This window comes from Crotalus tigris, unplaced genomic scaffold (assembly GCF_016545835.1).
Source record: "Crotalus tigris isolate CLP2741 ecotype Arizona unplaced genomic scaffold, ASM1654583v1 scf7180000018549.3470463, whole genome shotgun sequence".
Lineage (NCBI taxonomy): Eukaryota > Metazoa > Chordata > Lepidosauria > Squamata > Viperidae > Crotalus > Crotalus tigris.
The window spans coordinates 3169172-3193155 of NW_024097072.1; the positions used below are offsets into that span (position 1 = coordinate 3169172).

At 45.6% G+C, this 23984-nt stretch overlaps 1 protein-coding gene across 1 annotated transcript in view; it reads left to right on the forward strand.

The window, feature by feature from the left end:
• The window catches only part of CNNM4 (cyclin and CBS domain divalent metal cation transport mediator 4), a 49899-nt gene continuing 25915 nt past the window's right edge, over positions 1–23984 (forward strand). The window contains exon 1 of the mRNA XM_039354311.1: positions 1–1712. Coding sequence (XP_039210245.1) covers positions 260–1712 — 1453 coding nt within the window. The 5' untranslated portion in view covers positions 1–259. The remainder of the gene's footprint in view (positions 1713–23984) is intronic.

The following is a 23984-nucleotide window of genomic DNA, read 5'->3' on the forward strand; positions in this document are numbered from 1 at the left end:
CCACCCCTTTAGGCACAGCTCCCCGACTAAGGCCGGAGACCGGCTCTCCGCGCGGCTAAGGCGTGGCGCCTCCTTAAAAGCCCAGCCCCCCCCTTCCCGGCGCCTCCTTAAGGGGCGCCCCCGAGGCGGGAGGGGAAGGGGGCGTGCCGTATGCAAATGAGCCGAGCCCGTGACGTGCGGAAGCCCCTCCCCCTCGGCGAGCAAAAGTTAGCGAGCCGAGCGGCTCCGGACTAGCCGCCGCGAACCAGGCGAGTCGAACATGGCGCTGCGCCGGGTCGGGACCTTGCACGGCTCCGGGGAGGAGGCCGGGGACGGGGACGGAGCCCCGGGACCGCTCCGGGCAAGGTTGGGGCTGCCGCTGCTCCTGCTGCTCCTGCTCAGCCCCGGCCGGGCTGGCGCCGCCCACGACCGCGGCGGCCCCGTGGTGCTGGGCATGCGGCTGGAGCACAGCGACCGGCCGCTGTCCGAGCTGGAGTTGGAGGAGGCGGGCGTGCTGCAGGTGCAGGAGGGCGCCCGGATCCTGCTGCGCCTCTACGGGCTGGGCTTGACCGCCCGCGTCTACCAGGCGGTCTACTTCGCCGAGGTGGGCCTGCCCGGCGGCAACGGCACCTGGACCCGCGGCACCAACGCCACCTGCCCGGAGAAGACGCAGGACATGGTGGTGCATCCCCAGGCCGGCGAGATCCGCGCCACCTCGGCGGTGATCGGCGTGAAGGTGCGGCTGCTGCGGAAGGCCGAGCGCTCCAAGCTCTACGTCCTGTGCACCCGGAGCGATCCCGGCCAGCCCTGGCTGCGCCTGGAGGGCAAGGATGCCTTCCTGCGCGTAGTGGAGGAGAAGCCGCACCTGCTGCCCCTCTGGCTGCAGATCATCCTCATCCTGACCCTGCTGGCCTTCTCGGGCATGTTCAGTGGGCTCAACCTGGGTCTGATGGCCCTGGACCCCATGGAGCTGCGCATCGTCCAGAAATGTGGCAGCGAGAAGGAGAAGCGGTACGCCGGCAAAATCGAACCCATCCGCCGCAAGGGCAATTATCTGCTCTGCTCGCTCCTGCTGGGCAACGTCTTGGTCAACACCACACTCACTATCTTGCTGGATGACCTCATTGGCTCTGGGCTGGTGGCGGTCATCGCGTCCACCTCGGGCATTGTGATCTTTGGGGAGATTGTGCCCCAGGCGCTCTGCTCCCGCCACGGCCTGGCCGTGGGGGCCAACACCATCGTTCTCACCAAGATCTTCATGCTCTTGACCCTTCCCATCTCCTTCCCCATCAGCAAGATCCTAGACTTCCTCTTGGGCCAAGAAATTGGCACGGTCTACAACCGGGAGAAGCTGGTGGAGATGCTGAAGATCACCGAACCTTACAACGATCTGATGAGGGAGGAGCTGAACATGATCCAGGGAGCGCTGGAGCTTCGGACCAAGACGGTGGAGGATGTCATGACCCCTCTTCACGACTGCTTCATGATCAACAGCGATGGCATCTTAGATTTCAACACCATGTCCGAAATCATGGAAAGTGGCTACACCCGTATACCAGTCTTTGAGGAAGAACGGTCCAACATTGTGGATATCCTGTACATCAAGGACTTGGCCTTTGTGGACCCTGATGACTGCACCACCCTCAAGACCATCACAAAGTTCTACAACCATCCTGTCCATTTTGTCTTCCATGACACCAAGCTGGACGCCATGCTGGAGGAATTCAAAAAGGGTAAGTCAAGGTGGAGGGATGTATCAGTCTGGGCAAGGTGCCTGTCCTTGGTGATTTTTGCTATTGAGGGCATATTTTGGAAAAGATGCAGGTTTTTTTTGCATCTCTGCAGAATGAGAGGGAGCATGCTTTGAAATCCTAGTGGCTAGGATGCAAGTTACCTCCTTCTAGTCAAGGCTTCTAATGGAGAATGTTATGGTGAAATCCAGCAAAAGGGTCCATAGGTTCTGGAGGTCCCTAAGATACCTAGAATTCATTTGTCTCAGGGACTGTTCACACATTGCACTAAGCCAGTGATGGCGAACCTTTTAGAGACCGAGTGCCCAAACTGCAACCCAAAACCCACTTATGCATTGTCGGGTGCCGGGTGGGTGTGGCCTATTGGGTGGGTGTGGCCCATTGGGTGGGCATGGCTGCGGTGGTAACAGCAGACTGGGTGGGACTAAAAAGTTCAATCAATCAATTTCAACTTTGCAAGATCTTTTTTTTTCCGCGAGAAGTTGAAATTGACTGATGGAACCTTTTTTTTTTTTGCACACAGTGGCGGATGCCTAAAGCGAAAAGGGTTTATAAAACCCAGCTGAAGGCCTAGGACTGGGGCAACAGCACGCGTGCCCACCGAGAGGCCTCTGAGTGCCGCCTCTGGCACCCGTGCCATAGGTTCGCCACCACTGCACTAAGCTATCACAGCCTTTGAGGCACGTTTGACTATGATTTTACGGAAAAGCAGCCTCTGTGGCAGATAGTTACAAACCCAGATTGACAAGATTATAGAGCTTGGCCAGCTCTGGCTTATTCAGTGTGTCCTTCTTAAGCAAATTATAGCTCGAGGCAATGTGCAAACCCAATCCTCCACACATTACATATTAACAGCAGAAGTTCTTTTCTGGGGGGAAAAAACGGCCTATAAAAGATGGCTGGGCTTCTTTCCTTGAGCAAGTTTTGCAGCCTTCTCCTACAGATGTTTGTTCAGATGCAACTTCTGCTGACTTGGCAGAATAAGCAAGAGAAAAGCGGAATTGTTGGCTGGCAGTACTTGGATGTCAACATTTGTCAAGGGACTCTCCCACAGCTGCTGTACAGCAATCTAGAAGCAGGCAGATGTGTGCAATCCCTCAATGAAAAAGCGAATCAAAGCAACTTTTGAAACTAGTTAATCCAGAGGTTTTCTCTTGCACGGTGTGTATCTCCCACTTGCTGGAAAACAAGGGAGCTGGTCCAGTAGAATGAAAGCCAGAAAGAAAATCCTTCCGGAATGAGATCCTTCCGGTGTAGGGCCAGATTTAATGGGTGAAGGGCCGTGAAGCTGCATCCTACTTTCGTCCAGTTGTAGATTAAAACAGTGGCACTGCTGGAATACAGCTTGCCCTGGGTGGTTTTGCCCCAGAACAAGGTGTGAGTTTATAAACCATGTTGACTCTTTTGTTACACTTCTCTTGTTTCTAATAATGTTTCCAACTCTTCCCATAGAAGGATCAGAAAACCTGTGTTGCAATTCTGAAATAATGCTATTAAACCTCAGAGCCTTAAAGCTACAGTGCTACTTTTATCAGCCCAGCATTTCAAAGACTTCATAGATCTCCCACTTGGAGCAAAGAGGTGGTTCTGAATAGCCCTCCTTGCTGTTACTTGTTTTGAGGAAGTTGGGGCGGGAGAACTTCCCAACATCAATGTTAACATCTTGATTTTAACTGAACAATATTTATTTGATTCAAAGAAACGTTGAAATAGAAAATGCCAAGGAATTTGGAAAACAACAACAAAACAAAAGACACAAAAGTATACAAGAGTTTTAAAAAGTGCACAAAAAAAGGGGGAAAAAACCGTACCGTATATGCAGGTAGCCCTTGACATACGATCACAATTGACCCTGAAATTTAGGTTGCTAAACAAAACGTTTGTTAAGTGAGTTTTGCCCCATTCTACGACCTTTCTTGCCGCAATTGTTAAGGGAATCACTGCAGTTGTCGAGTTCGTAACACGGTTGTTAAGTGAATCTGGCTTTCCCATTTGACTTTGTTTGTCAGAAGGCCGCAAAAGGGGATCAGGTGACCCTCAGGATGCTGCGACCGTCGTAAATATGAGTTGGTTGCCAAGTGCTTGGATTTTGATCACGGGGATGCTGCAAATGGCCATAAGTGTGAAAAACGGTCAAAAGTCACTTTTTTTCAGTACTGTCGTAACTTTGAACAGTCACTAAATGAACCACTGTAAATCGAGGATTACCTGTACACATATTATCCCCCCTCCTGGTTCAATACTGATTAAAATTGCTACAATATTAGTTTCCCCCCCCCCTTGCGAAACAGCCCCACTCCATTTTTTTAAAAAGTAGTAAATCCATTTACAAACTCTTGACCTGTCATTTATATGCTGCTGCATCAGGGACAAAATAGTTAACAGGAAGCACAATCCTGTCTCTTGACTTTGTAGTCACTCAAGCCCGTTTGGTCTAGTGGTGAAGGCACCAAGCTGTAAAGCCGGAGATGGGGAATTCTTGCCTCACCTTAGGCACGAAAGCTGAAAGCCGGCTGGGTGACTTTGCGTCAACAGTCACTCCGGGCTCCCTATGTCAAGCCAGTCGGTCAATTTCTGTCGCAACCAATGGATTGATGCTTGTTTGATCTGGAAACAAAATGCAGCCTGCATTTATGGGAAAACTAATATTTTTTTTTTTTTTTGCAATCGTTCCCAACCACAGTGTGAAATAAGAATGCATCGTGCATATATGTAGTCTTCAACTTACGTCCACCGTTGAGCCCAAAATTTCCGTTGTTAAGCGAGACATTTGTTAAGTGAGTTTTTGCCCCGTTTTATGACCTTTCTTGACTCCGTTGTTAAGTGAGTCACTGTAGTTGATAAGTTGGCAACACGGCTGTGAAGTGAATCTGACTTCCCCATTGACATTGCTTATGAAAAAATTGCAGAGGGTGATCACAGTAAAGGTTATCTAACCTAATCATGAGATTACAAATCTTGGCACAACATGAGAAGCAAAAATGAAACTAGATCATGTACAGGTGGTTCCCCTGGGCAGAAATCCCTCCCTTGTGTTGGTGGCACATCTGACTCAAAGGTAAATGGGGTCTGATTTGCCACATTTGGGTGCAGCCAAATGCTCTGAGCATTACAACCTGCTTAGCGTGACCCATTGGAACCAGGGCTTCAGGCCTTTGGAGAACGCCCATATTGAATCAATCTCCCGTGGAGTAGGCTAAGCATGAGCAATTTTGATCATGACAATGACCCATTGGAATCAGATCCTGGGAGAACACCCATATTTCATAAACTTTCCCCAACGAGTTAAGGCCAACAGCCTGACAACGTGCACTATTTAGCATGACAATGACTTTTTCGAATCAGAACTTACAACATTCAGAGGAGCACTCCTATCTTGATTAAATTTCCCCAGTTGAGTAGATACCAATGGCCTGACCATGAGCAGTTCAAAGTCTTTCCTCTCCGGTCCTGAACTTACTCTTCCCTTTATTCTACTTTAAACTTAATTATATTAAACAAGCCAGATTTAATTCTGAATATTTATTTATTTGTGGGGTCCTTGGTGGTCTTTGAGCTTGGTAGGGTGTTATTATTTTTTCTGGTGTTTCTTTACCCAACTAGGCACCATCATCAGTGTGCCTGGTTGGGTAATGAAACATCTGCAAGAAAACCACCAAGTTCAGATAGCACCAAGGAGCCCACAGTTGAACTTTATGTATTTATTTGGGCATTTCTTTTCTTTCTTTTTTCCTTTGAACCAAGCTCCATGCATGAAATTTAAATAGAAAACTGACTACCGTCTCACCATCGTTCACCTAGATTTGGAGATATGCTTTTTCCCAATCTACATTTATGATTGAATGTTATTTCGGTAACAGATCTTGTAATAATGGGTTCTACTAGCTGTATAGAAGGGTTTTTTTTAATTTAGTCCAGGGGTAGGCAACCTCATGATTTGTGGACTTCAACTCCCAGAATTCCTGAGCCAGCATGGGGGAACTATGGCCCCCTCATGACTCGTGGACTTCAACTCCCAGAATTCCTGAGCCAGCATGGCTCAGCTTGGAAACCTCTCCCTTTCCCCTCAGCATGGCTGGCTCAGGAATTCTGGGAGTTGAAATCCAGGAGTCATAAAAGATCCAAGGTTGCCTACCCCTGATCTAGTCTAAATCTCATTCCTATCAGCCCCCAGTTCTTGGAGTTGCAGAAGCAAAAATCTCAGTCAACTTTCTCCATGCCATGCACAATTTTAAAGTCCTCAATTATATCCTCCCAAGTTGCTTTTTTAAAATATAAAATTCCCAAAGATTCTAGATTTTTATTAGAAATGTTTATGCTGTTCTGATGATTCTGGATGCCCTAGTCTGCACGTTTCCCAGCATTGTTCCATTCTTTTTTCCCCAAAGTGGCAACTGTAACTGTACATTGTATTTCTGGCTTCAGAATGCATTACAGCATGAGCACTTTTATTTTTAACTTATACTAATGATCCCTAGCATTGATTTTTTTCATGGCTGCTACCCTCTAATATCATCATTTGATTCTTTGCACATAACTCAGCCCCACTGAAGAAGATGCGAAGCTAAAGGGTTTTTCCCCAGCATGTAACTTATAAATTAAGCTGCAATCAGGGTGTAAGCCATCAGCACCAATAATGTGAAAGATAACATAACTTTGGGTGCTGTTTTGGGGATGTGCAATAGAAAAGTGAAGGATAGGTTTGGGGAATAAGATTATTCTTTTGAAAGAAAATTGGTAGGCAGAATTTTTGAGTGGTTTTTTTTTTTTAAAGAATCCTTCAAATTGATTGATTGTTTGTAGAGCCAACAGTGGTCAGATAAAGTTGCTCAAAGATGAGAAGACTATTAAGAGAAGACTAAACAAATGGTTGTAAGTTAAGGACTACCTGTGCAATAACATACAATAATAATGTCTTCTAATCTGGTGCCTCCGGATATTTTGGACAAGCAGTGCTGGAGTTATAAGAGCTGAAATTAATAATATCTCTTACATAAAGATATATATTGTGGTTCCCAAATCTCTGCCACGGTACTCCAAAGTATTGCTACAAACACAAAGGTGGTATGGGATTTTTTTTTTTTTTAATATTCAAGGGTTATTTGATGTCTGTTGAACACTGCAAATTATTAGCTCAGTATCTCTGCCTTTTCCTCCAAAATTTAATATCCTGCATTATTACTGTGAGTTTACTGCTTCTGTTAAGCCCTCAGTCTCAAACTGGAGTGTGTCACGCTCACTTTGGGAACTGCAGATGAAAAATTTACTGAGACATCAGGGCACTTTGAGCAGGAACCTTTGGCTATAATGCTCTGAAACATCTGGGCTCAACTGACTGAGCTTGCAAGACGATCCAGGGAAGTAAATAATTTGTAAGGTAACTTTCTGAGAGAGAGAAAAATTTGGTATTTATTTATTTATTTATTTTGGCTTGGGTTGAAAACCTTGCCTGTCGAAGGAAGCTGAAGCATGATCTGAAGGAAGTGATACCGGAGAAAGAAAACTCTTGAGGAGGAACCATTGAAAGATAAGGCTTAAGAAAAAGAGCAGAGCAGAGATGAGACGGTATTTAGCAAGATGCTAATTAGACAGGGCAGGAGATGCTTGCTTAAGATCAGGTGACCTGGGTTAAGGAAAAAGCAGGTTGGGAAGATAGTTCAGGATGGGGGAACTGGCTGAAGGTATTGCAAGAGAGCAGGTATGAGCTGAAAAGCAGGCACGATCCAAGGAAGTGAATGGGTGGTTAGTTGCCTCAGGTTGAAGTAAGATACAGGCAATCCTTGACTTACAGCCACAATGGAGCCTGTTGCTAAGTGAGACATTTGTTAAGTAATTTTGCCCCATTTTATGACTTTTCTTGCCACAATGGTTAAGTGCCTCACTGCCGTTGTTCAGTTAGCAACACGGTTGTTAAGTGAATCTGGCTTCCCCACTGACTTTGCTGGTCAAAAAGTTGCAAAAGCGGTCACATGACCCCGGGACACTGCAACCGTCATAAATACAAGTCGGTTACCAAGCACCTGAATTTTGATCACATGACCGTGGGGATGCTGCATTGATCCTAAGTGTGAAAAATAATAAGTCACTTTTTCAGTGCTGTTGTAACTTTGAATGGTCACTAAATGAACTGTTGTAAGTCGAGGACTTCCTGTACTACAAGAAAACTTGGGCAGGAGCTAAGCCTTGCTGCAAGAAAGAAGGAGCCGACAAATGGGAGGGGTAAACCGAGAAGATCTAAGCCAGTGGTAGGCAACTTTGGCTCTTTTATGACTTGTGGACTTCAACTCCCAGAATTCCTGAGTCAGCCATGCTGAGGGGACAGGGAGAGATTTCCAAGCTGAGCCATGCTGGCTCAGGAATTCTGGGAGTTGAAGTCCACGAGTCATGAGGGGGCCATAGTTCCCCCATGTTGGCTCAGGAATTCTGGGAATTGAAGTCCATGAGTCATGAAGGGGCCAAGGTGGCCTACCCCTGATCTAAGCACTGTTCCTGGACCCACTCTCCCTGTTTGGAAAACCCCAGGGCTCTCCAAACTTGGCAATTTTACGACTTCTGGACTTCAGCTCTCAGAATTCCTCTTAGAATATGAAGTTGATGATGGCCAGGATCCCTGAACCACAAATATGCCAACCGTAGTTTAACTTGCCCTGTTACGCAAACTCAGCCAGATGCTATCACCTTATTGCATATATTGAACATACATTTATGCTTGTTCAAGAGTCTTTGGAGGGCGAAAAAAAAAAAAGACTCTCCTAATTTAGCAGTCTTTCATTTCTAGCCAGTTAGGAATTGTGGAAACGAACCTCCAACGCAGTTGAAGGGCTGTGTGTTGGAAAGCTGCATTGGAGACATGAGCGGAGGAGGCAAACATTGTAATGAGTGGGTGTTGCTGGAATGCTGACAGCCCTCTTTCAAAAGGTCAGAGCTTTCATCCCATTGCAGACGGGTTTGAGTCTTTGAAAAGAGTGACTCCTCCGACCCCTTTGGCTGGATGAGATGATCCAGGTCACTTAACAAGCTGGTGCAAAACCCGGGATCCAAGAACACAGTTGTGTTCTCAAAATCTGCTTTTCCCAAATGGATACAGAGAACATGGAAGGGACTTTGGAGGTCTTCTAGTCCAGCCCCCTGATCAAGCAGGAGACCCTATACCAGGGGGTAGGCAACCTTGGCTCTTTTATGACTTGTGGACTTCAACTCCCAGAATTCCTAAGCCAGCCATGCTGAGGGGAAAGGGAGAGTTTCCAAGTTGAGCCATGCTGGCTCAGGAATTCTGGGAGTTGAAATCCACGAGTCATGAAGGGGCCAAAGTTTCCCTCATGCTGGCTCAGGAATTCTGGGAGTTGAAGTCCACAAGTCATAAAAGAGCCTAGGTTGCATACCCCTTCCCTATTCCATTCCAGACGAGCGGCTGTCCAGTCTCTTCTTAAAATTCTCCAATGATGGACTACCAGCAACTTTTGAAGGCAAGCCCTTCCACTGGTTGATTGTTGTCACTGTTAGGAGATTTCTCCTTAGTTCTAGGTTGCTTCTCTCCTCGATTAGTTTCCAACCATTGCTTCTTGTCTTGCCTTCTGGTGCTTTGGAAAATAGGTTGACCCCCTCTTCTTTGGGGCAGACCCTTAAATATTGGCGCACTGCAAGGACAGGTAATCGTTGACTTACAAGCATTCATTTAGTGATGATTCAAAGTTACAACAGCACTGAAAAAAATGGCGTATGACTGTTGTTCATACTTACCACCGTTTCTCAGGGTCACGTGATCGAAATTCAGATGCTTGGCAACTGACTCGTGTTTATGACGGTTGCGGTATCCCAGGTCGTGGGATCCCCTTTTGCAACGTTCTGACAAACAAAGTCAATGGGGGGGGGAAGCCAGATTCATTTAACAACCATCTTATTAACTTAACACCTGCTGTGATTCACTTAACAATGGTGGGAAGAAAAGTTGTAAAGTGGGGCAAAACTGACGTAACAGCTGTCTCCCTTAACAATGGAAATTTTGAGCTCAATTATGGCCCTACCTATAAGTCACGCCGGCTTAATACAGCAGTATTGTTTGAGCCGAACAATGCTTGCTTTCCCTCAGTACCCCTGAGCAACACACTGCCCAACTTTATTTAAGCTTAGTCCGGCATGTTGTGCAAACATACCATTGTGTGTTTAAAAAATAGATTGCCGACTGATTAGGATCCTGTGCTTCAGAGTTTACTTATATTCTGGAACTAATGTCCTGCAGAGAAACCTTGTACAAGCTCTGAAAAAATTGAGGACAAGTTCATAGGTGATGAGTTTGTGCAAGGGAAGGTCTTGCAATCGGCACTGGATAGTTGAGGCAGGAATGAGTCCAGACAGGGACACGCAAACAAATAGTAACTGCTCAAACTGTAGTTTGAGCCAAGTAATCCTAGCGTGGCAGATAACAATAATGCTAAAAGAGATAATGCAGAACATACACAGAGATGTTTCTCCCTCTTCACCTGTGTGCCGGTCACACAGGGGCACGGGTTCCTGCCAATTTGCAGTCTAATTTTGGAACAATCCCAGCACTTGTTTTTAAATTAAGTACTCGTATTTTCAGAATGTATCTCCAGTTGCTTTTCATGGAGGGAGGCAAAGGAAAGGAAAGGGAAGGGAAGGGAAGGGAAGGGAAGGGAAGGGAAGGGAAGGGAAGGAAGGAAGGAAGGAAGGAAGGAAGGAAGGAAGGAAGGAAGGAAGGAAGGAAGGAAGGAAGGAAGGAAGGAAGGAAGGAAGGAAGGAAGGAAAAATAATCTTGTAAAACTCTTCTAGATTTTGTGGGGGTCTATGACACATTGGATTGTACCGGAAGTGATGGACCTACTGCATAATGAATCCAACTGTTTTTTCAATTCTTTCTGGGAAGGTTGGGCATTCTAGCTGACCATAAATGGAAGGTGCTGAGCTGGATAAAGCTAGATTTTAAGAGTGTGCGATTTTAATTTAGGGAGGTTCCCTTTATGGATACCGTCATTCACACTATTCCACCACTAGGTGGCATTAGATTAAGTTCAGAGTTCCTGGGTACTGTTTGCTAGTGCCAGAAATTGGAAACTGGTTAGCCTCTTGCCTATTGAGGGGGTACCCAGAGGAGCATTTCACTTGAATTTCTCCAAATGACCTAGGCCAGGGATAGGCAACCTTGGCTCTTTTATGACTCGTGGACTTCAACTCTCAGAATTCCTGAGCCAGCTATGCTGGCTCAGGAATTCTGGGAGTTGAAGTCCACGAGTCATAAAAGAGCCAAGGTTGCCTACCCCTGACCTAGGCCAACTATCAGAAAGAAACTCAAAGGATCCTTTTCCCAAGATTCACCCTGTTTTGTGCCTTTGGAAAATTGCAAGGCTGGTGCCAAATTATTTGGCAGCTGCCTGAAACAAAACGGAATCCTTTTTGGAGCACCATTCTTACAGAAACCCTGTAGCAAAATATAAATGAGAAGATGGAGCTACAAGAATTCTAACGCCCTAAAAACTGAACCATTTCTCATCAAGAACTACCCTCCGTGCTTTCAGGTAGAGACTGCTTGTTTTTTTTTTTTTAATGCAGGTAGTCCTCAACTTACAACAGTTCATTTAGCTCTTCTCTGCACTCTTTCTAAAGTCCCAACATCTTTTTTACATCGTGGTGACCAAAACTGGATGCCGTATTCCAAGTGTGGCCTTACTAAGGCATTGTAAAGTGGTATTAATACTTCACGTGATCTTGATTCTATCCCTCTGTTAATGCAGCCCAGCACTGTGTTGGCTTTTTTGGCAGCTGCAGGACACGGCTGGCTCATATCTAAGTGATTTTGTGCTCACTTGTAGTCTCTCTGTGATCTGATGGATCTTTCTTTGCCATGATAATGGGGATGCTTGCAATGGGTTGTAATCGTCTCCTGGATCTCCTTCAACTTGTGAACCAACTTTTACATTACAACGTTGGCAGACACTGGAAGGCCCTTCTAGATGGGAGCCACCCTAGCTATTCTAACCTGGATTTAAATGATGTCTGGGAAAGAGACAAAGCTGCTACTTTGGCCCAACCCAGTCAGATCCAAGAGAAGCTAGCTAGCCCAGTCCCTCAACCCAATTGTTAAGCCTTCCATGATGCTTGGATCCAAGGATTTTCTCACCCTACTTAGGGCCATCGGTGTCTTGCTGTAATTTCCTTGAGAAGACATTTTTTAAAAATCAGAATAACAGACTTGGAAGGGACCTTGGAGGTCTTCTAGTCTAACTATTCTACTCAGGCAGGAAACCCTGTATCATTTCAGACAAATAGCAATAGCATTTAGACTTATATACAGCTTCACTGCTTTACAGGCCTCTCTAAGCGGTTTACAGAGTCAGCTTCTTGCCCCCAACAATCTGGGTCGTCATTTTACCGACTTCGGAAGGAAGGAAAGCTGAATCAACCTTGAACTGGTCAGAATCGAACTGCCGGCAGCAGAAGTAGCCTGCAGTACCGCATTCTAACCACTGCGCCACCAGGGCTCAAATGGTTGTTCAATCTCTTCTTAAAAACCTCCAGCAAAAATCAGAGGGATGCATACTGCCTTGAGCTCTTTGGAAGTTCTGTAGGCTAAGAATAAGTAAATGGGGGAGGGGGAGAGATCACGATATGGTTAGAGAGAATCTTTTCCTGTTTCCCAGTCTTCTGCGGTTGGAAGATTATGGCTGAAAATAGACTTGACCCTATTGGTTGAATTCATCACTTCTTAGTGGCAGTGGTTTTCAATTTAAATTTAAAGTCCTGGGCCTAAATCAATAATTTTTTGAGAAGGCTCTTTCCTTCACCCTAAGCTTTCTCCTCATATGTCCCCCATCCTTTTTCCCAACCTTAACATCAAAAGAAGTTTTTCCATCTATATTGCCTCTTCTTTTCATTGCAACTCTTCAGCATTCAAGCGTCAGGGTCCAAAAGGGTTGGCCAGCATAATACTGGGCTTGTTTCAGCCTTTCCCCCTGCCAGGAAGGGGAAATATCTATTCACTTGAGAAGATTTGTGGTCCAGGAAGTTAAGAGATGCTCAGCTTAAAGAGCTTATGTGGTTGGGGACACGTGGAGCCTTTGTAATATTACATCAATCTCTGAGTCTTTGGGAGGAGCAGTTGTGCACTCAAGTAGTTCTTTGTTCCAGAACCTGTTTGCTTAAGGTTGTGTCCCTTGTAACTGTAGCCCTGTGAGTATACACACACACACACACACACACACACACTCCTTAGAAGGACTACCTATCATTTGGCTGTCCGTGATAAACGTGGGTGCTTCCGAGCTGGGTTAACTTGGAACATAGCACCTAGAATCATAGGGTTGGAAGGGATCTTATAGATCTTCTAGTCCAATCCTCTGCACAAGGCAGGAGATCTTATTGCATTGGACAAATGTTTGTCCAATCTTTTCTTGAAGACCTCCAGTGATAGAGCATCCACAGTTTCTGGTGGCAAGCCATTCCACTGATTAATTGTTCCATCAGGAAATTTCTCCTTAGTTCTAGATTGGGTCTCAAGATAGAATAGCATAGAGTTCTTTATTGGCCAGGTGTGATTGGACACACAAGGGATTTGTCTATAACGCATAAGCTCTCAGCGTACATATAAGTAACAAGTGATACGTGATCATAATCGTATAATACAATCATAAATCATACAACATCCAGTGATAGTCATAAGATACTAAATAAGCAGTCAACATAAATCATAAGATACATACAACAAAGCGCTAGTCATAAGATGCTAAAGGACTAAGTTTAAAAAGATGAGAAGGATAATAGTAATACAGCCTTACTACATGGTTTTGATCTTAATTTAGGGACTTTTACCCCTTACTTCTTGTCCTGCTCTCAGATGGGGCACCAACCCGAAAACAACATTCCTGTTCCCAACCATAAATATTCCAGATGGTTTGGATTCCCAGGGCCAATATTCTCTAGCCAGCATGGCTTTTAGGCAGCTTTACTGTTTTTCCCTACGCAGAGTTCTTGGTTGTTCATGGATCACCCTACAACTCCTAGTTTGCCATTCTTAACCGGACGTCATCCACTTGTACAGCTCCTCCGATGGACTGCTTTGTTGCGTTGTTGTTCCCCAGTGGATTTCTTGCCACCACTGTTAAGTCAATCACTGCAATTGTTACGTTAGTAACACGGTTGTTAAGTGGATCTGGCTTCCCCGTTGATTTTGCTTGTGTGAGGGATCACATGATCCTGGGACACTGTAGCCATCATAAATACGAGTCAGTTGCCAATCATCTTGAATTTTGATGACAGGACCATGAGATGCTGCAGCAGTCCTAGCTGTGAGAAATGGTCATAAGTCACTTTTTTCAGTGCTGTTGTTAACTTCAAACGGTCACTAAATGAACTGTCGTAAGGCGAGGACTACTGGTATTTCCCATAAATTCCCAGCACGACCTTTCTTGTGCTTGCAGGTCAGGGAAAGCATCATAGAGTTGCCGTTTCCAGGCTGCCCAGACCTGATCATCATCAGATGGCAGCGAAGAGACAATGACCTAGATCAGAGGTAGGCAACCTTGGCTCTTTTATGACTTGTGGACTTCAACTCCCAGAATTCCTGAGCCAGCCATGCTGAGGGGAAAGGGAGAGGTTTCCATGCTAAGCCATGCGGGCTCAGGAATTCTGGGAGTTGAAATCCACGAGTCATAAAAGAGCCAAGGTTGCCTATCCCTGACCTAGTTTGTCCTGTTGTGGTAAGGATTGGCACACAAGCAAAGGCGTTCTGGAAACCAAGCTTATTGTGGCACAGAAACTAGAACAGAGCATCGATTCCACCTAAAATGGCGGTCAGCATTGCTCATAAGTAAATTGAGACATGATACAGATGGTATGACTCGTTGCTTAGCAACTGTTTGAAGTTATGATGGACCACAAGAAAGGGGCTTACAATCTGGATTCGAAGTTCTGATGTTCAGGCCCCCCCGTCATGTGACTTCATTTTGAGGGCTTGGCAACAGCCTTGGCAGCCTCCAGCTGATTTATGAGACTTTTGTCAAAAACCAGTCTTTTCGACGTCCAGTTTCCAGCCCAAAAGCACCCCATGGTGAACAATGGGTTTGCTTCAAAACCATGGTGTTTGCTGAAGAACTGTGACAAAAAAAAGGTAAAATGTGGCACGGTCATGTAGTGATCTGCTTAATGACCATCGTGACCGACAACTGTAGTTGCGGATTCAATTACGGTCATAAGTCTAGAACTACACGTAATAGAAATCAATCATGGCAATCTTTGATTTAGGATTTTTGTCTTTTTTTTTTTTTTAAAGAGGGAGAATCTGATAAGCCTATTTAGCTGATGTCTAGAACCCCAGAACTAAAATCTGAGCTTGTCAAGAGATTAAAATGGGCCAGCTGTTTTTCTTGCCATCCGATTTTTGTTGGAAAGAAGTTGAAACATCTCTTGCGGGGCAAGTCTATAATGCCTGATTAATGGCAGGATTAGTGCAAGTGGTGCTCCGTTCTTTTCCTGCTAATCCAGGGGAGAAGCAACCTAGAACTAAGGAGAGATTTCCTAAGGGTGAGAAACCAGTGGAACGGCTTGCCTTCAGAAGTTGTGGGTTCTCCAACACTGCAGGTTTTAAAGAAGAGATTGGACAGCCGTTTGTCCAGAATGGTGTAGCATCTCGTGCTTGGTCAGAGGTTGGACTAGATGACCTCCAAGGTTCCCTTCCAACTCTGTTATTCTGTGTTTTATGGCATGCTCTCTGCCTTGAACTGCTCCACATACTTTTGGTGAGGACAACATTAGGAAAGTTCTTTCGATTGGCTTATGAAACCTGTTCATGCGGTTTTTGTTTGCTTTCACTGTAAACTTGTCCAGTTTATTACCTTCCAGATCTCTTGGGGTGAGATTCCCATCATAGAACATAGGATAATAAGAGTTGTGAAGGACCTTGGAGGGCTTCTAGTCCAACCCTCTGCTTGAACAGGAGGCCCTATACCAGTGTTTCTCAACCTCGACAATTTTAAGGCATGTGGACCTCAACTCCCAGAATTCCACAGCCAGCATTGCTGGCTGTGGAATTCTGGGAATTGAAGTCCACATGCCTTAAAATTGTCGAGGTTGAGAAACACTGCCCTATACCATTTCAGATAAATGGTTGTCCAGTCTCTTCTTCACCAACACACAATCTTGAAAGCTGTCCGCAAACGTTAGCTCCAAGAGGTGGACTGGGGAGTGTGTGTATTTTAAAAATCTAGGATGTGATGGAAACACCTGTGGTGCCGATTGGCGGCCCATGCATTTCCTCCCAGTGTTTCGTGATGGGTTTGCTTGGGTTTCAGCCCAGTCATTGTGGTTCGTAAACTTCTGATTTATGGCAGTGAGCATTCTTTTTTGTTGAGTTGGACAACCACACTTAGCTTTCAGGTAGCCTGTGGTGAGTTCTCTTCCAGCGAGTGAATTTGATTTCATGATGAAAGTTATCTTTCTGGATTAACCTTCCCTCCGCCCATCACACTAGCAGTCATTACTCAGTGGCAAATTTGGGGAGAAGCTCCAGTTTCCTACCCACCCGAGATTTTGAGGGGGGCTACCTCTAGCTCAGTGTGGGTGGATCCAGACTGTAGTTTAGTCATCAAACCATGATTTGGTTTGGTGTCTCTGACCCAAATGGATTGCCAAGTTTCTTGATACAAGGACAATCCCTAAAATGGAAGGTGAGTTTCGGTTTACGTATCTGAACTGAGTTCACCGTCCTACTACAGGTACAAAGCATATCTTGCCACCCCAAATGTTCTTCACTTCAGCAGCCCACTTTTGGAGGAAAGTTGATTGTTGTTGTTTTAAGTGTTGCTACATACTTTGGAATCTCTAATCCTTGCTAATCTAGGAGCTTAGCAGGGAGATCGTAAGAGCTGCTTCTCTCTCACCTGTCCTCCACCTCAGCGGTTCCCAACCTGGGCAACTTTAAGATGTCTGCACTTCTACTCCCAGAATTCCCCAGCCAGCATTGTTAAAAAAAAAACAATGCTCATTGTCATAAATCACATGGTTGGCTGGAGAATTCTGGGAGTTGAAGTCCACATATCTTAAAGCTGCCAAAATTGGGAACCGCTCCTCTATTCATCCCGATCCTGCCTTTATCAAAGCAGGAAGCCCATTGATTTATCATCAATTATTTACCCACTACTCTTCTGAGTCTAGGTAGTTTACAATACATGAGAGGAAACATCAGTGAAGCATAAAATCAATGCCTAAATCCAATAATAAACAAAGCAGTGAGGCTAAAAATAAAACCCATTGCTATTTTCAGACAGAAGCCTCTGATCTTCTGAAACATCTAGGTAGGTGAATATTTAATTTCAGAAGACAAGCTCTTCCAGATGGAGGGGCCACCCTTAAAAAAGTCAACCTCTGGGGTTACCCCCTTCCCCAATTCCCCCCCTCCCACCATGGAAGAAGACCCTGACGTATTGTGAAGGCGGGGAAGGTTCTGTGTGAAAAAGGTGATTGTGAAGGAGACAGTTGCAAGCAAACAATTTCTTCTCCTTGGCAAAGAAGAGGACTAAAACCCTCAGATTACATTGCCACAACCCTTTAAGCCAGTGGTTCTCAACCTGTGGGTCAGGACCTCATTTGGGGTCGAACAACCATTTCACGGGGATCGCCAAACAACGCAGTCTGCCATTTTTTTCCCGTTTTCCTTAGCTGTGCTACTCCCTTTTATTCTATTGGCTTTTGAAAGCCAATAGAATAGACTCTCTTGAATAGAGTCTAATTCTATTGGCTTTCAGAAGCCAATAGGAATTGTCCAGGCTGTCTCTGCCCTGCTGAGCCCGCCAAAAGTCCCATTCTGCAAACGGTGCTGCATCAGTTGAGTAGTCCTCGACTTACGACCGGTTGGGGGTCGCGGCATTAAAAAGGTTGAGAACCACTGCTTTAAGCCAAACAAATAATATTAGAGCCTGGGAAACGTGTCAGAACCAATCAGAGAAGCAATCCACGGTTTAGTAAATGTTGTGAATCTCCCTTCAGAAAGACAGCTCCCCTCGGTTTTTAACTCTCAGACAGAGCTAGAAAAAGGAGAAAGCAAACTATAACAATAATTACTGCTGAGTGCAATTGTTTGTTTGTCTGCTGATGGGATTTCTGGCTGAGCTTTTTAAAAATAGATTGCTTTTTCTTACCCAGATGTAGCTGTAGAAGAAAATCAGAGAGTGTAATGCAAGGCTTCTCAAAAACTAGAGGTCGTGCCCAGAGCTAACCTACAATGGTAGCTGGTTTCCTTTGGCCAGGATTATTCAAAATTACACCGGCCCTGGAAAAAAAAAGTGATCTATAAGATTTTTTTCATACCGTTGCAGCATCCACAGCCTTGCATGACTCCTGTTTATAACAGTTGCAGCATCCCGGGCTCATGTGATCCTCTTGTTCTGACAAGCAAAGTCAATGGGGAAGCCAACTTCACTTAACACCTGTTGCTTAGCCATGGACATTTGGAGTCGTTGTGGCCATAAATTGAAGACTATCTGTATTGGGCAGCTTAATTTTTTTTTTCTGTTGCTATAGCAGACAGCAAATTTTGGGGGAAGGGAGTAAGAATGGGGGTCTCAAAGATGACTCCAGACTTTAGACCAGCAGTAGGCAACCTTGGCTCTTTTATGACTTGTGGACTTCAACTCCCAGAATTCCTCAGCCAGCCATGCTGAGGGGAAAGGGAGAGGTTTCCAAGCTGAGCCATGCTGGCTCAGGAATTCTGGGAGTTGAAGTCCACGAGTCATAAACGCGCCAAGGTTGCCTACCCCTGCTTTAGAGGGTACACGGAGCTTGAACAAGCTTATAGTTTTCACTGATGGGTTTGGTTTTTAAAGTGGCGGTTTTGCAATTTATTTGCAATGTGAAACATGGAGCGTTTTGCTGAACTTCATAGTCCCCGTCCGTGTCTTTCTTGCAGTGTGGATTGCAATATGATTGCTGAGGATGGGTGCTGTTAATCCTTGTCCAGCCCCAGTGAGACAGGAATCACATTTGTGATTTGTTGGGGGGTGGGGGTCCTAGGGTTAAGACTCCCTGACGCTACGTCTGAATGGGAGCAGGTTATTTATTTATTTAATGTACGGTCATGTTACATCAGCCAGGAGACTGCAGTGTTAATACAAAGTAGTTGTTTGGCTGCAGCCGATTGCTAATTTGTTCAGTTCACTCCACACTCACAACAGAGAACAGTGTTCTGCAGTGTCATTCAGGGCTTTCCCTACCATCAGTGTCGCCTCGCATTTGGCTGTCACATTCGGGCAGGTCCTGCACTGGTTGAATTCGTACAGCCACTGGAAGCGCCATTTCCCCCCACCACCACCACCAAAATGGTACCTATTTATCTACTTGCATTTGCATGCTTTCAAACTGCTGGCTGGGCAGAAATTGAGGCAAGTGATGGATGCTCACTCCCTCACAGGGTGCTAGGACTCGAACCGATGGAGCACACACCCCTTCTCCAGCATTATTAAGCAGCTGAGCCACCGTGCCTCCTGGGAACAGGTTCTCTTTTGCTACAACATACAGGTAGCCCTTAACTGGCAACCTGCCAGACTTGCCCCAGTTTGCTCACTCGGGAAAGTAGGACTGGCGACTCCCATTTAGTTGAAGTAAGGGAACTTTTACTGAAAGGAAGTGGTTGCTGTAAAGTCGGGCGGAATCTGGTCTTCCCGTGCAAAATACAAACGTTCTTCTTTTCCTTTCCCGCTCCCTCCCCCATGACTGGTCTTTCTCCCCCCCCCCCCACCAGCCAGCCAGTGTGATGCTGGTAAGATGTTTTGGGAAACTCTGAGGTGTGAAACTGGTAACCTTCCACTCTCAGGGCAAACGGCCTTGAAGATCCTGGTACAAGCCAGTTTGGTGATCTGGTCTTCTTCCGTTGTCTTCTTCTGTTGTCACTTGTGGCGTTGAAGTCCACAAGTCATAAAAGAGCCAAGGCTCCCCATCCCTCGTTTAGCCAGTGAATCTGCAACCTTCTGTATGGGCACATCTTCTTCTGTTAGCATGCAGGCACACAGCTCTGGGGTGGGGATGGGGGGAGGAAGAAGTGATGTGTACATGGGGTGAAGATCCAGCCTTATAAAATTAAAGACTCTTTTTGCATAGCTTGCTCATTGACCATTACTTGAACCATGGCTTATGTAAATTAACCCAACTCTTAGGTTTGCAAGCTACTTTGAACCAGAAGCTAACAACACTGGCTGAGTCCGCATAACATACAGAGCCACTAAATAGTTAACTCTGCTTTAATTCAGCGTGTTGGGTCAATGCAACCCAAAGGAAAGCCACAAAGTTCCTTTGCTCTGCAACTGTTCCGCTTGGTGTGACCTTCCTAGAAGATTAATGGCTGCTTTGCCATCAGCCAGCCATTAGTCACCTTATAAAGGATCAGCAGTACTGTGCTGAAAGTGGGGGCCCAGCCATCTTCCGTTGGCATCATTGCATCGCAGCTGAAGCTGCAATGTGGGAAATTGCCTGATTCCAGACCATCCCCTCAAATCTTACAGATACTTTCTGAGTGATCTGTGGCTTGCTTGTTCCTACTTGCCCCTTTCCAACTTCTGGAAAATTCCTTCTGGAGAGATTCTTGGCAGAGGGCAATACAGGTAGTCCTCGAATTATGATCGTAATGGAGTCCCAAATTTATGTTGCTAAGTGAAACATTGGTTAAGTGAGTTGTGCGCCATTTTATGACCTGTCTCGCCACAGTTGTTAAGCGAATCACCGCAGTTGTTAAGTTAGTAACACGGTTGTTCATCTGGCTTCCCCGTTGACTTTGCTCAGCAGAAGGTCACAGAAAGTGATCACGTGACCCTGGGACACAGCAGCGGTCGTAAAGATGAGCCAGTTGCTAACCATCTGAATTATTATCACATAGCCATGGGGATGTAAGTGTGAAAAACGGCCATAAGTCACTCTTTTCAGGGCCATTGTAATGGTCACTGAACGAACTGTTGTAAGTCGAGGGCTTACCTGTACAGATACAAGAGCTAAGGTAAATGTGGTCAGGATAGAAATAGATGTCAATAAAGCCTCTTTCCCAACTCAGATTGTTGGCTTATTTCACCTGCTATGCCCCACCCTAAGCTTAGTCCTCTTACCTGCAATTCATTGTTTTTTCCCCCCTCAAAACTATTCTGCTGTTACCTGCTTTTCAAGTTCAGGTCTTTGCATTCCTGGGTTAGAAGGCAATTCTGATGTGTTTGTGTGTGTCTGAGTGTCCAGGTGCTGCTGCTGGTGGTAATGGGGACATAAGCCTGATAGACAGTGCGTGGGAAGGAGGCTGAAGTATGTTGTTCCTTCCTTTTTAAAAATAGACACAGCACACTTCCAGCAAGCTCAGTGCATCAGATTGATCCATCGGATTGGATCGCATGCACTTTGTTGACCTTTCTTCTTCTTCTCCTGACTCTTGTATCCGATCCTGATAACTTTAATCTCCTTGTTGAAGGGTGGAGATTTTTTTCTTTCTGAGTCCTCTTGCTAAAGTCTTGCAACTGTCCAGCCCTGGACTCAAAACTCAAACTCAAGAGCAGTTGTTAGAACCAAAGAAGCCTCTTGAATGAGAAGCGAAATGTTTAAAAAAAACAAACCAAAAACAAGAAAGTCCAGTTGCCTTTTGGAAAAGCACCTTTGAGGGCAACCATGACCTGAGAATCTCCACAGACGAACTCAAAAACCGTGTTAACACTGTAGCTTCGCTCTCTCACCTGTACACCACCCCATGAACTGAACTGAATTGAACTGAACTAGGCAGACTTGTGGGAAGCGACACTCTACAAATAAAACCCCACATTTCTGATCTAAGAGTTCCTAGCAGACAAGCAATCCTTGCTTGGTGCCCTCTTTGGAGCTGTCTTATGCCAGGAGTTACTTCCACCCACAATGTGGCTTTTTCCAGATGTGTGCAGAGCAGCCTCAGACTGGAACCGAGCGTCAGTGAGCAAATAAATAAATAAAGTAAAAAACACTTCCCCAGATTGTGCTATAAACAACAGCGAAGGCTCTTCTGACTATCTGCACCGTGTTAAAACCACCTTTAAAGCATATGAGATGATGTCAGGGGAACAAGGTGGACTAGGTACTTTGTTTTTGGTATATGTCTTTGGTTTTATTTGCTCTTACTGTTGTTAGCTGCCCAGGGCGGTTTATTTGAGACGGAGAGCCGCATCAATTGACTAACTGACTAAACATGTGGTTGAGGTTGACAAGATGGTGTCTGTCCCCCTAGACTCTCTGAGCTCAGCGTGATTCATCCTCACCGTGGCGTGTTTTGTAGGAAGGGGAAGATGTTATACAGGCGGTCCTTGACTTACAGCCATTTATTTAAATGATCGTTTGAAGTTGCATCAGCCCTGGGAAAAGTGACTTACAACCATTTTTCATGCTTACAACTGTTGCAGCATCCCCACGGTCACGTGATCAAAATGAGGGCAACTGGCATGTGCTTATGACTGTTGCATTGTCCCGGAGTCACGTAATGGCCATTTGCAAACTTCCCAGGTGGCTTCTGACAAGCAAAGCCGGTTTGGGGGGGGGGGGGAAAGCCAGCTTCACATAATAAGTGCAGTTCTTTCCCTCCTTCCCTCTTCCTTCCGAGGTCTGAGGGGTGGTGACCTATCCAAGGTCACCCAACTGCGCCCAAGGACTAGAACTCACCATCTCCCGGTTTCTAGCCTGGCCGGCATCTAGAAAATGTCAGAGATGTCCATTGGCAGATTAGCCATTGTTCTGTCGCTCTAGGGTCAAAGGTGTTTTCCTTCAGAATTTGCTTAACCCCCAAACCCCAAACAACAACAAAAAAGTTTTTCATAGGTGAAGGGGGGGCACGGTCCTGACAACCTTTGACATCCCTGTTAGCAAATGAGAAGGCATTGCATTTGGTTTCAACAAGCCTGTGAGTGGTTGACGTTCTTCACAAAATAATTGTGGTCTTCAAGGTCCTTATTTACATTGCGGGTCTTGCTCGTTTGCTATTTATTTTCAGTGGCATGTGATCTTGCGTAGCCCGCGCCTCCATGGACTGAGCTTCATTCCCTTGATTGGGATCTGAATCAATCTGAGAGGCTTGTTTCGAGTCCCTTTGACTCATCTCAGAGTGAGGTTGTTTGTCCGTCTGTCTAAAAATAGTTTTTAATAGAATCTCCCTCTCTTGTTTATTTTTATAGAGGAAAGGTTGGCTCTTGCATTGACCCAGCTAAAGGATGTGGAATGAGATCCCCTTCAGGCAGTCAGCCAGTGTGTGAATTTCTAGTTGGAAACCTGCATTTTAAATATATTTGCAAATAGATGTGTCCGGAGCCACCAAATCCAGGATTTTATCATAGGTGGCTGGACTGTTTCCGCAAAGTTTTCCTTTTGACCCTGAGGGTGGGAAATGATCTTTCTAGAAGAGGCTGAACATGACGTTTGTCCTTGTGCCAAAAGGCTGGGGTGAGTCAGCTGGAGCTCCTTGCTGAGTCAAAACAAGGGGGTGACTTCCTATTTGCCTTTTGCCTTACTTCACCTTTGCCCTCAGCCCGGAGCAGTGGTGCAGTTATGGCACATTACATCCAGGAATTAATATGCACGTACTGTAGGGCTTTTTAGAACGGTGGGCTGCATTTAATGTTGGGCAAGGGTTGGAATTAAGGACAAACTTCCTAAGCGTGAGAACAATTAACCAGTGGAAGGTCTTGTGTGGGTGCTCCATCACTGGAGGTTTTTAAGAAGAGACTGGACAGCCATTTGTCTGAAATGGTATAGGGCAGGGGTAGGCAACCTTGGCTCTTTTATGACTCATGGACTTCAACTGTGGAATTCTGGGTGTTGAAGTCCATGAGTCATAAAAGAGCCAAGGTTGCCTACCCTTGGTATAGGGTCTCCTGTCTGAGCAGGGGGTTGGACTAGAAGACCTCCAAGATCCCTTCCAGCTCTATTCTGATTAATACCTTTATTGCTGTTTCACTATCAAGCTTGCAGCACTTAAGTGTGAGAGCTAAGTCCATGTTCACTGCCAGGATTTATTTGGAGACGTAAAGCCTAGCATCTTGCGGACGGGTTAACGATGGCTCTGTGGCCTGAAGAGCTTGCTCATCAAGTGAGGTCATCCTTGCCTATTTTTGGATCTAGAGTTTGTGTTACCTAATCCGCTAAGGATACAGTTGTCTGGGATCCCAAGGAGGATGCGAAACAGAACACCGCCCTGAGACACATCAGACAGCTGAAGTCCCCAGCAAGGCACTTGCATCAGTTGCAAAGCTGAGAAAATTAAAAAGGAGG